Here is an 18,117-nt window from a genome sequence, read left to right on the forward strand (position 1 = left end):
ATGAAAAAGCACAAAATATCTTTGAGATGTACCCTTGGGCGCCTGTAGGCAGCACATGCATTGCATGCCAGGTGAGTTGACGGTCCGTCGTCATACCTGGCTGAGCGACCGAATTGCCATCTATAGTCTGATCTATTGTTTTCAGCAGCTATTCATATTTTTTCTAACTTTTTCCCGATTTTACGAGTAAACATGCTTTTCTGGATATCCTATTACGCATCCCACTGAATGCCAAGTTAGGCCCGAAGTGGGTTATTTCGACATATGCTATTTGCAGTTGTGTAAATTTTAGGGATACAGAGTAAGAGCCTAAAAACAGTTTTTTTGTATTTTCGACAGTACTATAGTATTGGGAATTGGTTAAAATCTTATAATTGATGATTGGTTCATTACAACCGATCAATCATCGAAAATAATTGGTTAGCGTCATTTATAAAGTTTTCCTGGTTATGTTTCTTAATGCACAAAACATAAAGAAAAACATGTCGTTCTTTCGGGGTTGTTTCAAATTTCACATCTACAAAGGATGACTTATGTTAGGAACTTAACTTTCATGGACTCATTATGATAAATTCAATCATGACTTGGAACGAGCCAGCAGTGCTTGTGAAATGTAACAGACAAAACCAACCTTGTGACAAATATTGTTAATGCAAACAAGTGTTCCAAAATTGTTTGTGTTCGATTATGAGAAAACATGATCGATTGCTTGGTCGTTTAGTCGTTGCATCCAATCTTCGATTATTTCAATTAATCGGACCATCACTATTTTAGACCCACTAGTCCACTGGTCTAGTAGTGAAAAACATTAACATCGAACCCTGAGAAGTTCATAATTATTAACGATGATAAAAGTAACAGTGTTATCATTAATTTCTTTTTTTGTAATTCATTTAGACAGTTGTCTTTAGATAATAAATGTAATGAAGTAGCTCTCTCATGCAAACAACAGACCTGTAAAACAGCTATCAATTAAATTTTTCATGTCATGTCCAGTGTTCACGAATAGCGTCTGGCCCTCTGACAAATCTGGCAGATTTGCCAACGGTCTGATAGAAGTCTACAACCCACCGGCCCCAGTGTCTAACTGTATATATCACAATGACTTTTGACTAAAGTGGTTATATGTGGCATGTAAGACTTGTTTGCTGTTTATAAATATTATGTTTGTTAATAATTTCAATGTCAATTATAAGAAATGTTAAATCTGAAATGTGCGTTTAATTTTGTTCTGTGGGTCCTGTGAATTTTCAGTGGGTCAGACAGACATCCGAAACTTACAGGACCCAATGTCCTGTTACTTGAAATACCATTCGTGAACACTGATCATGTCCAACCAGCTTCTAAACATTTAAAAATCATGAATATCATGTGTTCATGAATCACAGCATGCACACACAACATAACCAAACAAAACCCCACCCATTACCAACCCATTTTTAGAGGCATGATAGGATCGTGTGGATTCAGAAATGAGGTATTTATTTATCATTTCAAGCTAGCCACGACTCTGTAGTGTTATGCGAATATAGTATATAGAATCTACCCAGCGTGAGACTCAAAGTTCAGTGTCAGTCCCCACCCAGGTATTAGACAGATAGCACCTTCGTTTATTTACATTGCTTATTGCTGATGTACACTGAAAAGATTGGACCCTTTCTCCAATGGGTCAGCATCTATTTTAGATGATATGTGTCACTCCCCTAACACAACATAAACAGTGGTGTGATACATTGTGTGAAAGTTGTATAACATTAATATGATGCATGTTCAGTGAGTGAGTGAGTGAGCTAGCTGAGTTTTACGCCGCTGTTAGCAATATTCCAGCAATATCATGGCGGGGAACACCAGAAATGGGCTTCACACACTGAAGCCATGTGGGGAATCGAACCCGGGTCTTCAGTGTGATGAGTGAATGCTTTAACTATTAGGCTACCCCACCACCCTGATGCATGATGAACAGTGGCATCCCACGTAGTATATCATGGATATAACTCATGATGAACAGTGGTGTATCACATGGTACATATTGATATAACACATGATGAACACTGGTGTATCACATGGTACATCATTGATATAACACATGATGAACAGTGGTGCATCACATGGTATATCATTGATATGACACATGATGAATAGTGGTGCATCACATGGTATATCATTGATATAACACATGATGAACACTGGTGTATCACATGGTACATCATTGATATGACACATGATGAACAGTGGTGTATCACATGGTATATCATTGATATGACACATGATGAACACATGGTATATCATGATGACATGATGATAGTGGTGTATCACATGGTATATCATTGATATAACACATGATGAACAGTAACACATGAACAGTGGTGTATCACATGGTATATCATTGATATAACACATGATGAACAGTGGTGTATCACTTGGTATATCATTGATATAACACATGATGAACAGTGGTGTATCACATAGTATATCATTGATATAACACATGAACAGTGGTGTATCCATGGTATATCATTCATATAACACATGATGAACCGTGGTGTATCACATATGGTATATCACTGATGTAACACATGGTATGACAGTAGCAGAACACATGGTATGACAGTGGTAGATCACGATCTGACAGTGGTTGAACACATTGGATTACATTGATTTGTAATGCAGTATTGATGGTACATTTGTACTTGGCGTACTTTTAATATAGCCATTGAATAACACTGTAATAACATTGACATGACATTTGATCTGACATTCATAGCGTCAAAGGCAGGGATTTAACCAGCATAACCTGGTATAACCAACACATACTATGTTGCACAAGGTCTGTTTGTACCCATATTGTAAAGGATTCTTAAAATAGATGCACACAACAGCCCTTCTTTATGAGTGTACTGCGAGATACACTGGAGCTGGCTGAGAGTAGCTTTGAAAATATTTATGCATACCGTGGTGTCAGATACGAACACTGTGGTGTTAACACACATCTCACTTACTTCAACCATTGCTCATGTTAGGAAATTGTTATGGAAGCCTTATTGTTAGAAAAATATTCTGAAGAAGGCAACAGAACTGTTTTTTAATAAGTACTATTGTACAATATGTATGTAATAACTAGCACTTTTGCTTTTGACATTTTATTTTGTGTAAGGATATCTTTTCTCATTCATGTTTGCTCCAATGACAGGTCCTTCATCAGTGGAACATGTGCTTGTAACATTTTTTGATGACTAAGTTGTAGTATGGTTAGTCTGAGTTGTGTGTCATCAATCTGTAACAGTTTTGGATGTTGCTCTTAATATCAATCATTCTACCATGAATCAAGAAAATACTAGATTCTGATTGGTTGTTCAGAAAAATCAGACGGCATCAATTGTGGATTGACGCTCATCTGATTGTAAGGCCGCTTCACCCGCATTGACAAATCTTATTGTGAGAACTACTTCCGTTTGACCACAATGATGGCGGATCATAACAACAACTCCATGGATTTTGACGCTGACTTTCGAATATTCCACATAGGCAATTGGAAATTGTTGGATTAAAAATGCGTTTGATTTCATTGCGTTTCACTGCGCACGTATAGAACACTGCCGCACTACTTCAGCTTGACCACCAACATGACTAATATCAACACAACAGACGTGATGGAAATGCTGATAAAACATTTATTTAAACTCGAAAAATACAATTATGATTCCCCCCCCACAATTATGAGGGAACCTCACTATCATATTACCTTCTATTATAAAAATATTCAAACTCAGTTACAATACACAGCCCCAAACATAAACAAAACAATATCTAACATATAAATCAGAAAGCCTTGTGAAAATACATCCCTATCTATACAAAATATGCAGCAAAACATTAGTAAACATTTACCTACCTGGTAAATGGTATATTTAATTCCGTTTAGAATGGGAAATTTGCAAGATAGATCTAACGGTCTGGCGAAACACCACATTTATGCCACTCATAGTCATACTCCATCATATCCCGTTGCATCGTTCACAAAATAATTCTGCTCTCTGCCAGCTTCCCCTCAAGGTTGTCACTGTTATGTTCATCTACTTTGAAAACGCTTGGACACAGTCAAGTCCCAAGCGATGAAAACAAAGTTCCAAGGAATCACAAGTTAGTCGCATGTACACTAAGCAGCAGCACTGTCACCCTTTGTTGCATGCCGGGTGGAGGCAGTAATGTGAAATCATGATCGGCCGGTCATAAAAATCAACAGTCTTTGATGAGTTACAGGTCGTAGGTTGATCAGGAAAGGATCTATTCTTCGATTCTGCAGGGTTCGGATTCGACAGTCAGTCAAGTATTGCCCACTGTCACTGCAAATTTCAACCTTTCGCAAAATGTAAACACTGGCTCGTCCGCCATTTCAAACTGTTGCGTAACTGTCTACCGAAGAAAATAAGTAGGTCAGACGATTCCATTATAGTGTTGCCAGGGGGGTACAGTTTCACGGCACACAAAACAATAGGCTGGTTTTAGTCTTGTGGAGTTGGGATGGAAAAAAACCCAAGATCTCGGGTATTACATAATTGCATTGAATAAACAGTAGTTTGATTTCTTTGGACAGAATATTGTTATGTTGTAATGTTAAAAAAAACCGAACGGCACCTACCGCTCCCTTCACAGACGAGTTCAATTCGCCTCTCGTCCCATGCCGGATTACGCAGTGTCTTCCGCAAAGCGAGGAAGTTCGATTTTAAATGGTTCATGGTAGAATGGAGATAACCCTAGAGATAACTAAATATATCAATTGAAACCTCACGCTACGCATTCGGTTCGAATTGAAATTTAGTTGCCATCAATTCAGTAAAGCATGTCTCTGATTTTCAAACACACTAGGTTTATCTCCTAATTCATTTGCCCAGTCAGAATTATTTTGAGCCTCTGACATATTACTGGAATCATTGCAGGGTCATGTATAGAGGATGTGACATGCTTGTGAGGCAGGTTCTCCATTATGTGTACAAGTGACCATCTGAGCGACTCTCACTGCCTGTTCAGAATGTAGCACAAAAACTTGTTCTTCTGTTGTAGGGGCGGTGGGGTAGCCTAATGGTTAATATGTTCATTTGTCACGCCGAAGACCCAGGTTCGATTCCCCACATGAGTACAATATGTGAAGCCCATTTCTGGTGTCCCCCGCCATGATATTGCTGGAATATTGCTAAAAGCGGTGTAAAATTAAACTCACTCACTCCCTCCCTCCCTCTTCTGTTATAATGTACTAAAATCATGTACAGTTATTGATAGGAATACCAGCTATAGAATAATACCAAAGAAATGTGAAAAGGAAAACTTTGAAATTTTGGATTTACCAGAGACAAAAGCATCCTCATTTCATGTTTTGAAAGAATATTTTGAGAGAGAATAATAACGTCTTTTGGTATGACATGGCTGGGGATCGCAGCTCTAACCACTACACCACGGAGGCCTGGGGAAAGAAAGAGTGGTGGTTTGATTCCAAACCACATCATACCTATAGATATACATGTAATGTCACAGTACTTCTTGTTACACTTCCTGGTGCTTGGTAGGCGCGGTTGGGTAGCCTAGTGGTTAAGGCGTTCGCTCGACATGCTGAACACCCAGGTTTGATTCCCCACATGGGCACAATAGGTGAAACCCATTTCTGGTGTTCCCCGCTGTGATATTGCTGGGATATTGCTAAAAGCAGCGTAAAACTAAACTCACTCTCACTCACTCTGTTTAACTTATCCAAAGAAAACATCTAAATCTCTGGTGTGCTCACCCACCCACACACTCGCTCACTCACTCACTCACTCACTCCTGGTGCTTGGCATTAAGAGGATAAAACACAGAGGGTTTGTATTCTGTGATTGATCTTGGTGTTCATGTTCAACACAAGCATGTCAGTCTGGACTGATACTGTTACAAGTAGCCACACAAATCGGTGCACACAGCTACATAAGTAACATAATCAGGAACAATGACCTTAACCTCGCTTTACCTCACTCTCATAGCATTCAGCCAGTTATAGCCCACAGTGTTTTATTAAGGGGATCAGATGTGACATCTCAATGGGTATCCATGTTAAACTGGGACAGTGCCTGAGTAGGTTATCGCTATAGAACTGGCCTCAGCCTGGACTGGCTGACACACATGTATACAACACGTAACTGGTGAGTGCAGAGGTGTTGAACACAATGGAAGATCCCCCTTTCACCTCAACTCACTCTCAATGCAAACCAACCCAAACCATCACAGCCTAACCTGACCCAGCCCAACCTGACCAAATCCAACTCAGCCCAACCCAACCCAACCCAACCCAACCCAACCCAACCCAACTCAGCCCAACCCAACTCAACCCAATTCAACCCAACCCAACTCAACCCAACCTGACCCAACCTGACCCAATCCAACTCAACCCAACCCAGCCTAACCCAACCTAAACCAACCCAGCCTAACCCAACCTAAACAAACCCAGCCTAACCCAACCTGACCCAACTCAACTCAACCCAACCCAACCTGACCCAACTCAACCCAACTCAACCCAGCCTAACCCAACCCGACTCAACTCAACTCAACTCAACTCAACTCAACTCAACTCAACTCTAACAAACCCTAGCAGAAGGTCGCGTCAGCTAACTTTGAGCGACCTATGACCGTCCAATCAAACACGAGACAGCTAAATGGATTGAACCAATCAGACAGCTGCTACTATTTAGGGTTTGGCGGGACTTACAAAATGTTTTTAGATTTACTGCAGCCTGGCTCCCAGGGTCTGGTGCACTAACGCTCTGACACTGACCCCGGTAACCATTACCGCATGCCGTCCATCACTGCGGGGCGACACACCATACATTTACTATAGAAAAATCCGAGAACGGGTGGTTAGAATTTTTTCATAGCATTTTCATCGATACTGTGGCAAAGTAGACGTCACCAAAACAACACCCATCGTTACTTTTAGTGTACGAAAATGTTATTTAAGCAGTTTCGAGACACGAAAAGCGTCGTTACATGGGCGATATGTAAACAATGACACACACCCTATTTTCATTACCGACATGTGCTTTGATATTTCGTGTCAGCTCTCTATTGTCACGAAATTGTACACATAAAACATGGATCTGAATGACCACATTGATTGAATATAGTTAGCATCTTTTATTTTAACAAATTTGATGACGTATGATTCGATGATTTGGACCCATTTTCTCTTGTTGTGTGTTGGAAATAAACTGAACGCCCAGTAATAGTAACTAGAAAATGGTTGTTACCACTTTACAGTACAACCAGAAATTATTGAGAATTTAAGATTGTAATTATTATTATTTTTCACTCATTACTCACGTATGAAATGTGAATATTAGCAGAACATAACTCCAGATTCAAAGACAGGTGAACAGTCAGTATTTTGTCAAGTCACCATGGGTAGCAATGCAGGCTTCAGTGCGGCGGGGCATACTACTGATCAAAGAAGTTAGAAAGTCGTGGTCCATGCTGTCCCAATATCGGACCACCTCTTCTTTCATTTCAGCAATATTTGTCAGATTTTTCTTATTGACACTTTCCTTCATAAGTCCCCATTCATTTTCCATTGGATTTAGGTCAGGGCTATAGCTTGGCCAATCTAATAATGTCATATTTTGGGTCCGAAACCTGGCCTGTGAATGCTTGGAACGATGTTTTGGGTCGTTGTCTTGCTGGAAAATCCAAACATTTCCATAGAACACGTGAGCAGATGGAAGTAAATGTCCCTCAAGAATATCTGTGTACCGCTCACTGTTCATATTCCCTTCAAATACACAGAGGGGCGTTGCCCCTAACACAGATATGCCATCCCACATGTTAAATTTCGGACTGTACTTTGGGCGCTGATACAAAGGTTTTTCAGTTTGTATGGTCCTGAATTTCAGTGTATTAGGAAACAGCCACACAGAACTTTCATCTGAGAAAATCACATTGTCCCAGTTAATATTTCTATGCTGTAAGCACCAGTTCAACCTTCGCTCCTTTTGTTCAGGTTTCATGATCGGTGATGGAATTCCTCGACTTTCCTGCCAACCCATTGCATGCAGCTCAGTTCTAATTGTCTCCTTACAGACAGCCACAGTTCCTCTATCAATCATATCCAGCCTTAAGTTTTCCAAACTCCTTCTTTTGTTTTTAGAAACAAGAATACCAAGCCGCCTCCTGTCACCGGCAGTCAATTTTCTGGGCCTACCTGTGCCTCCCTGGTGCTCAATGCCATATCCATTTGCAATATTTTTCAAAACACGATAAACAGTGGACAAAGGGATGCCTATTCTACTTGAAATCACCTTAGCTGATCTGATGTCCTTGTTATCATACTCTAAAATCAACTTCCTCATCTCTAAATCATCCATACTAGACTGAGGATCACTGAAAATGTCGTCTGCTAGCAAGTGCAAGGGGTGATAACTCTTCACAAACTAATGAAAAAGGATTAACGGAGTTGTCTCTCTTGAATGAAACCAAGCACTTGATAGCTGGTCAAGGTTGTTTATACTAGAAATCCAATTAAACATATTCCTAAAATTCTCAATAATTTCTGGTCATACTATATATTATTAATAATAAATAGATCTAATACATTTGAAACACATAAGTGATTAATTGAACCAAGTATTTTTTAACAATGTATGTGCTTTCACATGCTGTGGAATAATAATAGAAGAAGAAGAATATTTGTTATTTTTATTCATTTGGCATATATCATTTTAATATAACATCCATATCTATTCTTCCATTTGCATTAGATTAATAATGTAGATGCAATAGGCATTGATCTCTAAAAGTATAACAACAGTCATGGTATGGCAACATCTGTGTGATGCTACGGAGAAGTTGATTACACATCGGACCATATATAAAATTGAATGTACCCCATTCCCCACCCCAGATACAGCTTTTATGTATTTGGAAAACGGGCACATGAAATATTCATGACTGTGTGTGTTTCAGCTTGTTCCTAAAGAGTCCACTCATAAAAAAGGAGAGTGTGTATTGTCTGAAATACACACATACACACGCCCAGGTGGAGCTTCAGTTTATTATCCCCCGCAACGTGTTTTGCGGGAGGTATTAAAATGGACTCCGTCCGTGCGTGCGTCAGTCCATCCGTCCGTCCTTCCGTGCACATTTGTCTTTTCCGCGGAGCAGAACTCTAAAACCGTTTAATATTTCTTCAATAAACTTGGCACATAGATAGATCTGGTGGAGTACTGGTGCCTTTTGGTAGTTTTGGAATTCTGAATAAAACATTTTTGGCGTTTCCATGCCAACAAATTCGACTTAGAATGAAATTAGTGGTAGTGCTCTATTCTGGAGCAGAACTCTAAAACCGTTCACTATTTCTTCACCAAATTTGGCACATAGATAGATCTGATGGTGTACTGGTGCCTTTTGGTAGTTTTGGAATTCTAAATAAAATATTTTTGCCGTTTCCGTGGCAACAAGTTTTGACAAATGAGTCTTACGACAAGCATGGGTTACTGAAGATCAATATTCTAACCCAGACCTTCACGGGTCTGTAAAGATGAAGGTATCCAAACTGAAAATGCAACATTTGGTAATTATGCACAATGTGTTTATATTCCTAATGATTTTCATAGTTTTATACCTATTTGTATGCAATCCTGTCCACATGCACCGAGTTAGTTGGGATATAGAGACATGTTCTGCATACTTTATGCAAATATGTGGATCTATGATCGCTAAAATGTCTGAACCACATTGATTATAAGCAGGCTGCCGTCATGCAGCTGGAATACTATATTGCAGTATTGAACACAAGAAACAACAAGGAAACCATCATTGTGTGGTTACTTAACTTAAGGGGGCAGTGGGGTAGGGCAGTGGTTCAAGCGTTTATTCATCATGGCAAAGACCAAGGTTCGATTCTCCACATGGGTGCAATCTGTGAAACACATTTCTGGTAGTCCCTGCCTTGATACTGCTGGAATATTGCTAAAAATTGGGTAAAATCAAACTCACTCAGTCACACACTCACTCACTCAAAACATCTTGTCATGTCGGCCAGATTTAACGTGTGACGTGTTGCCAGTGTCACCAGTCACATGACCATTTTTTAATGTCTTCTTTCAACTGTTGTAGATCCGTGAACCTCCAGATGAACAATGGTGTCACAGCGGTATATCTCGCCTGCCAGTCTGGCCTGCTTGACATACTAAAGTTTCTGGTTCTCACGGCGAATGGCTCCCTCAAGATCAACTCCTTTGATGGCATGGCTGTCATCCATGCTGCCGCTCAGAAAGGCCATCTCAACTGTGTCCAGTGGCTTGTAAGTTATACTGCTTGAGTCCACTGCTGAAGGTCATTCATGAACCTTATGAATCTTTTCTAGATCGTGTTTCCAATTTATTTATTTTTTAGAGCTGGCTGAAAAGATTGATAATCAGAAATATCTTCAGAAATATGTCAGGAATATACTGGTAAAAATTATCAATAATTATTTATATCAAAATTGTATCATTGATAATCTCATACATAAAAACATAAATACATAAATACGCAAAGTTAGGGGTCTGCTTCTAAATTATGTTCATGATGCTACTTTGTTAGAAATCAATGGATAAGTACTTCACCACTTACTTTCAGACATTTTATGCATTTTGGCTCAAAGGCACTTGCCCAATATTTATCAATAATCAATCAATCAATATTTTTGTAATGATTATCAATCTCTAAGATCTATATTAATCGCCAGCCCTAGTTCTTATGCAGAGTTACAAGGAGCCTTTGCCCTTTGCTGATCTAGTAGATCGGAGTGCACAGATGGCCATTTAGTCTGTCTCACAGTCCCTGAACCACATTAATTTCCCTACTGCCAAGCCCTCTCTGCGGTGCTAAAGCCCTAAATAAAGCAAGTTTAGATTTCCTCAGGTTCAGGTTCTGAATCTCTGGTCTCCCTTTCAATATAAATTGGCTTGTTTGTTACTATCAAAATTATATATATTCAGAGACTAAGCCTTAGTCTAATGGACATTCTACAGGCTAATTACACAGGGTCTACATATCCTCCGATGATGACCTGTGTCACCATAAAATGGAGCAGAGCTAGCACACGCAATAGACACGCACATGCACACACACAGAGAAGCACAGAGCGAGACAGAGACACAAACACACAGAGAAATGAAACATACATACACAGAAACAAGAAATAGTTTGTCTCCTTTATTTATATTTTTACCATCATTGTACACCTATTATCACATTAACAGGCCAGGAATGTGGAAATTCCAGTTTGGGTAATTTTACAGACATTTACAGCAGACTTTGCCTCTGATTATCTCCACAATACAACCACTATCCTGTCCATGAATGTAAGATAGGAGTCTACTATACAGAGATGCCAACCTCTACGATATTTTCGTAGTCACTACGAATTTTAACCTCAAAGACGCCAATACGATTGCACTAGGCATTTTAGAAATTTGAAGAAAATTAATTAAAATTCTGATAAATTAACGAAAACATATATTTTCGTCGATTAAATACATTTTTGCCAAAAAGAAACAAGATGAAACGTAATGCTGATAATTTGGAAATCTGCTGTTGGAGGTACGTGAAATTAAAGCTTCACACTTGATTAGTGTCATATTATCTTTCTCAGACTCAGAGTCCATCATGATTTTAAGTATTTAGTTGACTACGAATTTTATGGTCAAACTACTAATTTTGATCCTTGAAAGTACTATTTGCAACACTTTGGAATTGGCATCTCTGACTATATAGCTCAAGCCGGGAACTGAGGCCCATCTTCAAAATCATTTAAGTACCCAGATTGCTGATTCAGCCTTGTGGAGATATCCCACACAATGTGTCTCTCCAGCTTTAAGTCAGTTTATTGTTTCTCAGACTAAGGCAGTTACCACAATGAATAATAAATAACCAGCTCACACTTTGGTGACTTCGAATTCCTTCTGCCCCTAAATTTTTATGTTATTTGTTACCATGGCAACATCTCCTGCAATCGCATTGCGGTAAGTTAAATGACCGGCTTGGTCAAGCAGCTCTGGGAAGTTGTGGTCGCTAATAGGGACAGAGGTGCTAAGTTTCACGAGGGCACTTAAAGATTCATTGACATCAGCACTTTGGACTATTACTTGAAAGATTAATATGTATGGCTTGAGGCTCTCTGTCAGGTAGATTCACTCAGTATTGGTGGCAGTTTCATTCTTGATTTTATTTATTTTATTTTATTTTATTTTATTTTATTTTTTTAGATTTCTTTGGGTTTTTTTTGGTTTTTTAAATATTTTTATTTCCCAAAGTACATTTGTTGTTGTCGTAGTACAAAAGCATCATACACAACACATCCTCGTCATCAAACATTGTGCAAACATCACCATCAATACAATACATCAATACAAAACAATCCTCGTATGTTCAGGGTGGATTTACTATAATGTATCTGTTGATTTTATTTTGATTTGAGGTTTTCAATGTTGGGTAAGCTGTCATCAAGCTATACGTAAAACGTTTAACAGTAGGACTGACTGAGTTTGGTTTTACGCCCCTTTTAGCAATATTCCAGCAACATCACGGCGGGGGACACCAGAAATGGGCTTCACACATTTTACCCATGTGGGGATTCGAACCCGGGTCTTCGGCGTGACGAGCCAACGCTTTAACCACCAGGCTACCCCACCGCCCTTTAACAGTAGGAGAAGCAGGATATTTATCAAAGGCTGTTGATCTTACCCTCAGTCATCTAATGGGGCAGTGAGGTAGCCTTGTGGTTAAAGTGTTTGCTCATCGCACCAAAGACCTGGGTTCTATTCCCCACATAAGTACAATGTGTGAAGCCCATTTCTTGTGTCTTGCGGCAGTGATATTGCTAAATTATTGCTAAACGCGGCTAAAAACTACACTCACTCACTCACACAGTTATCTCCTCATGGGACCCCCACCACATATTTCAGTCTAACAGTCACAAAAGTTCATGTAAACATTGTGTTGATGATGTGTAGTTAGAAGGGATCACTACTGCAGTGACCATTAGTCTATAGCATTCAGGCATAGATGTGTGCATTTATCAAGTGTGTCGCATGGCTCTCACAATAAAAAATGTTTAATAAAAAATATAAAAGAAGAAAAGCACATTTCCAAAAAAATAGAAGAATATTTGATATTCTGTTTATTAAATGGTTTATAAATTTTCGGTATGTTTGTCCAGTATACTTGTGTAAATGTAGCCTACATAAATAAATGTTATTTCAAAGTATGCTATTAATAAATCCTCGCTTTTCTGTCCCATTTAACAATGCAATGATAGCTCTATGTCTTGGCTGTCGTAAATCTATGTCTAACTATAGGCTTTACGATAGTTGTATAGTTACAATTGCTTTGTGAAAGCGGTGCTACAACTGGGTTAAGTCTATGGCAAACTATTAGCTTACCGACAGTCATATAGTTACAATTGCTTTGTGAAAGGGGTGCTACAACTGGGGTAAGTCTATGGCAAACTCTAGACTTTACGACAGTCATATAGTTACGATTGCCTAGTGAAAGGGGTACTACAACTGAGTAAGTCTATGTCAAAGTGTAGACTTTACGACAGTCATATAGTTACGATTGCCTAGTGAAAGGGGTACTACAACTGAGTAAGTCTATGTCAAAGTGTAGTCTTTACGACAGTCATTTAGTTACGATTGCCTAGTGAAAGGGGTACTCCAACTGAGTAGGTCTATGTTAAACTGTAGTCTTTATGACAGTCATATAGTTACAAGTGCCTTGTAAGAATGAACAACAACTGAGTAAGTCTATGTAAACTATAGGTTTCACGATTGTCGTAGAGTTGCGATCACTTTCTGAAATTGGTGCTGCACCTGTTGCAAGACTATGTTAAGCTATGGGCCTTACAACAGTCGTAGAGTTATGATAAATTTGTGAAAATGATGCCCTGGGCCCCATTTCACAAGGCTCTCGTAAGTGTTATGATAAGGGTCTTGGGTCCAAGTGATGGTTCCGGTGAAACCCCTTATCTAACTGGCGTGCTGGTCTGCTTGGGGGAATTAACTCAGCAAAGAGTCCAAAGTCACAAGAAGCTAATCACAATTTTATTTACAAGAATGGAATAACATGGGTGGCCACAGAGAGTCAGTACAACCCTCTGGGTTGAGGGCAAGAGCTAACCTGTGTTGGGAGCCTAAACCGTACTGATGAACAAATGGAGTTGGCGACTTTTTATCTACAATTAAAACAATAAAGAGATTACGATTGGTTGACTGATACAAAAATAGGTGTAACCTACATTAGCCTATGAAATACAGAATATACAAAATGGGGTGTGTCCTTCAAGAACAACTTCAATGACCTACTTATCCTGCTAATCCTATTTCAACTGGCACTAATCTCGTTGGCACTTTTACTGGATGCTTGGATGCTTACCCTGGGCTAGATCTTAACGAGTCTAAGTTGATGTGACAATTATAGGTGCTTGGATTACAATAGATGTGTTTACTCTGGGCCATGTCTTAATGACCCTAGATTGGTGTTTGCTTAATGTTATTGTAATATGGGCGATGACGTTTTCTTTATTAAAACAGTTTATTAAACCGTCTAGACATAACTTTGTGTTACTAACAGCTTGATTCCTTGATACCTTTGGCTAGGATTTTATCTTGAACATCTGTGAAATTGTGCAGCCGTAAGTTACACCTTTTTCAATAGTATGTCTGTGAGATGAGTTTTACTACTTTTGACTGGGGTCTTTCTCTAAGCTATTACTGATACATGATGAAACTAATACTAGTATTCTATATATTTTCCTAATATCTGAATCCTAATATGTTGCTTGTAGTGGTACTAATTAATAATGAATTTTGTATGAATAATTATTCCATGACATAAGCCTAAGATCTCATAACTTTTCTCGTAGCATTCGTACCTCCTATACTGTAACATGGGAGGTACGAATGCTACAAGAAAAGTTACAAGATCTTAGGCTTACAAGAGCTTTGTGAGACGGGGCCTTGACCTGTATTGGGATCTACCCACTGTCTACAACCTGCTTATTAGAGTGAAATATGACAACTGAGTTACTATAACCTAATAAATCTTTAGTTGCTTGATTCTGATGTAGAAGTTGAAAAGCTACAGGTGTACCAACTCTGCCTGACTTTCCAATGTCCATTTTCTGCTTGCGTACCAGTATGCCTCTGCATAGTTTCTGAACTTACTTTTCTTTACACGGACTGTATAGAGTAATGCCTGGATCTGGAGCATCAGCTGAGTCCGTTGCTGTAACTTGTTTTGAGGTTATGGAACTTGGTCTTCCTCGTGTATCATTATGATCATTTCTATTTGGGGAGCATTATGAATCTAAACATTAGTCAATCATTACAGTGTAATACTTGGTGTCACAAACTGAAAATGCTCTCATGAGCATGGAAGGTTAAAGTTGATTCAAATTTGCCGAAACATATGTAAACATGTTTACGCAAGGGCTACAGGACTGTACAGTTTCTTTCTTGTGACAGACCACGTAACCAAATCCTTTGACCACCTGAAACCAGAACACTGACCTTCACAGTTGAAAGACCTTGGCATTTATATACATGTAACATGCTCTTAAATATTTCCTTATCTGATTCTCTTTAACTTACAAAGCTTGTACCTTCTCATGAAGATATCTCATCTTGTTCAAATCAAAGTGATTTTATTGTGAAATTCCCAGGGTTTTTCATTACTTTGATAATACAACTTTGCAGAAAATGTTTTAAAATCTGTTTTCGTAGGAAAGCGATATGATCATAATGACCATATAGAGATCCAAGTGTGTTCATATGAGGCAACACTGTAAACGTTGCACTCAACAATATTGTGTTGATGTTCAAAACATGCTTTTTATCATGAATGTTTGCACCAAGTTTTCTTTGATGCAGTATATATATATTTGTAGTAACAAGAGTAATATACACTTTACTTAAATATCAAGTCATATGAGTTTCAGAACTTTGGAGCACTGTTTTTAGATTTTAGGTCATTTCAACACAAGATTATTATGTCACACATGGTTTTATTACCAATTCTTGTTTGCCTGATGTCAGTCATACATGTGTGATCTGTGGAATAATGTTGGAACATCAAACTATTCAATTTCCTATTAATGTACCAGGACATGAGGCTAAATGTTTGAACTTTTCATTTGGATATGAAAGTTCCATCCAAATTTGTGATGCTTGTATGAAATTTATTATTTTCTGGCCCCAAAAAATAAATTGACTGCATACAACACAACCATGTCATCACCTGAAGTTAATAAAACTTTGTGAAAGTCATTTCTCCCAAACCCATTCGAGAAACCATCAAGTCCTTTATTGACTGTTTTACCTGTCACCTAACTTTTGAATTCATATTTTATGAGAAAGGTCAAGGTGACCCAGTCGTCGATGAAAGAATTATTGTGTAACACAGCAAGATGTATTATTCCGAGTGAATAGTCAGGTCACAAAACACTTACACATGACTGAGCTCGAGTTGCATAAATCTCAGATTCTCTGTAGAAAGGGGCACGAAGTCCATTGGGACACTAAGTACCTTGGGCGAACAGTCGTGGTTATACCCAAGTATTAATGTGGCATTAAGACACATCACTTTTAACTTGAGTGGCTCTTGTTTACAATATTGTAGACAATGTGAGGTTTGTTGCTTTGGGGATGTCTGGAAAAATACAGATAGGGCATCTAAGCTGTTTTGAAACTTGTTAATTTCTTTTAAACGCAAAGTGAACAAACATGAAGACTGTCTCCATGGTCACTGCAAGTACAAGTCGTCTACATTAGCATATAGCTACTGTTAGTTGAACTGGCGTAGTTGGAGGTAGATTCTGTCATGGACGTCAAGTCGTCATCATTTTTTGCTTGTAGCTGGAGGAAACTTTTGGCATGGCTGCTCTGCTGTTGCTTTTTTTGGCATCTGGTCCTACAAGGGTTAATCATATCTGTAACTGCTTGTCTTCATTATTGTTATATGGTCCTAGAAGGGTTAACTATGTCAATGACTGTTTGTCTTCTTTATTGGCATTTGTTCCTACAAGGGTTAACTATTTTTGTAATTATCTTCATGATTGTCTTTTGGTGTTAAGCAGGGTTTGTTATGTCTTGTACTGTTTGTTGTCTTTAGTGGCATCTGAATCTGGAAGGGTTAACTATATCTTTGATTTTTCCCACTATTAACCCCTGGTCGAAGAAGGGTGCACTATTCATTATTGACAGCTGGTTGAAGAAGGGTAGGCGAATAATACTTTTGGTTGTCTGCATTATTGTCATCTGGCCCTGGAAGGGTTAATGTGTCTTTGATTGTCTTGCATTATTGACACCTTGTCAAATAAGGGTAAACTAATCCTTTGGTTGTCTGCATTATTGGCATTTCATCCTGTAAGGGTTAATATGTCCTTAATTGTTTGCATTATTAGCATCTGGCCCTTGAAGGGTTAACAAAGTCCTTGACTGTCTTCAATATTGGCATCTTGTCCAAGGGTTTACTGTATCTTTGCCATCAAAATCATTGAATCTTTTTCAAAATATTGTATCCCAGTTTTATAACAAAGACAATTGAAGTTAAGAGTCTTCACAGAATCATGTTTAGTTTCCAACAATAAGTCCCCAACAGCTACAGTTTTCATCTTAGAAGCTGTGGTACCAGTGAAGATATGGATATGGACTTTGGCACCATTTTTCTTTTCATTGCGATAGGTCAGCTTGTTTAAAAATTAAGGACAGAAAGCGAAAAACCTTGCAAATACTTGTAGGGATGATTTAATGTTTTCAGTTTTTGTGGGTCTGTGTTGGTATTACCAAAATTCTAGGAAACAGAATGACCAAAATTCTTCAGATGGTTGCTTTGATAAATCCCTGATCTGTTTGGGCGTGTGTGCGGTTAGTCCGTCTGCCTCGTCATCCTACTTGCCGATATAAAGCCGACAAATGTAGAACATCCCTGCTGTGTTCCTGCTTGAAGTATTGTGGCTTACTGTTCATTGTTGGAAGACCTTGGAAACACAGGACTATCTGTCAAACAATCAGGTACACAGTATTGCTGGAGGTGGGGCTTTGTTGAGTGGAGAGACATTTC

At 38.7% G+C, this 18,117-nt stretch overlaps 1 protein-coding gene across 3 annotated transcripts in view; it reads left to right on the plus strand.

Moving 5' to 3' along the window:
• LOC124291482 (espin-like) overlaps positions 1-18,117 on the plus strand; it is a 91,589-nt gene that overhangs the window by 7,330 nt on the left and 66,142 nt on the right. For all 3 annotated transcript variants that reach the window (XM_046728466.1, XM_046728467.1, XM_046728468.1), the window contains exon 2: positions 10,129-10,315. In XM_046728466.1, the coding sequence (XP_046584422.1) occupies positions 10,129-10,315 (187 nt within the window). The remainder of the gene's footprint in view (positions 1-10,128; positions 10,316-18,117) is intronic.

Source organism: Haliotis rubra, unplaced genomic scaffold, assembly GCF_003918875.1.
Source record: "Haliotis rubra isolate DU_JTF1 unplaced genomic scaffold, ASM391887v1 Scf492, whole genome shotgun sequence".
Taxonomy (NCBI): domain Eukaryota; kingdom Metazoa; phylum Mollusca; class Gastropoda; order Lepetellida; family Haliotidae; genus Haliotis; species Haliotis rubra.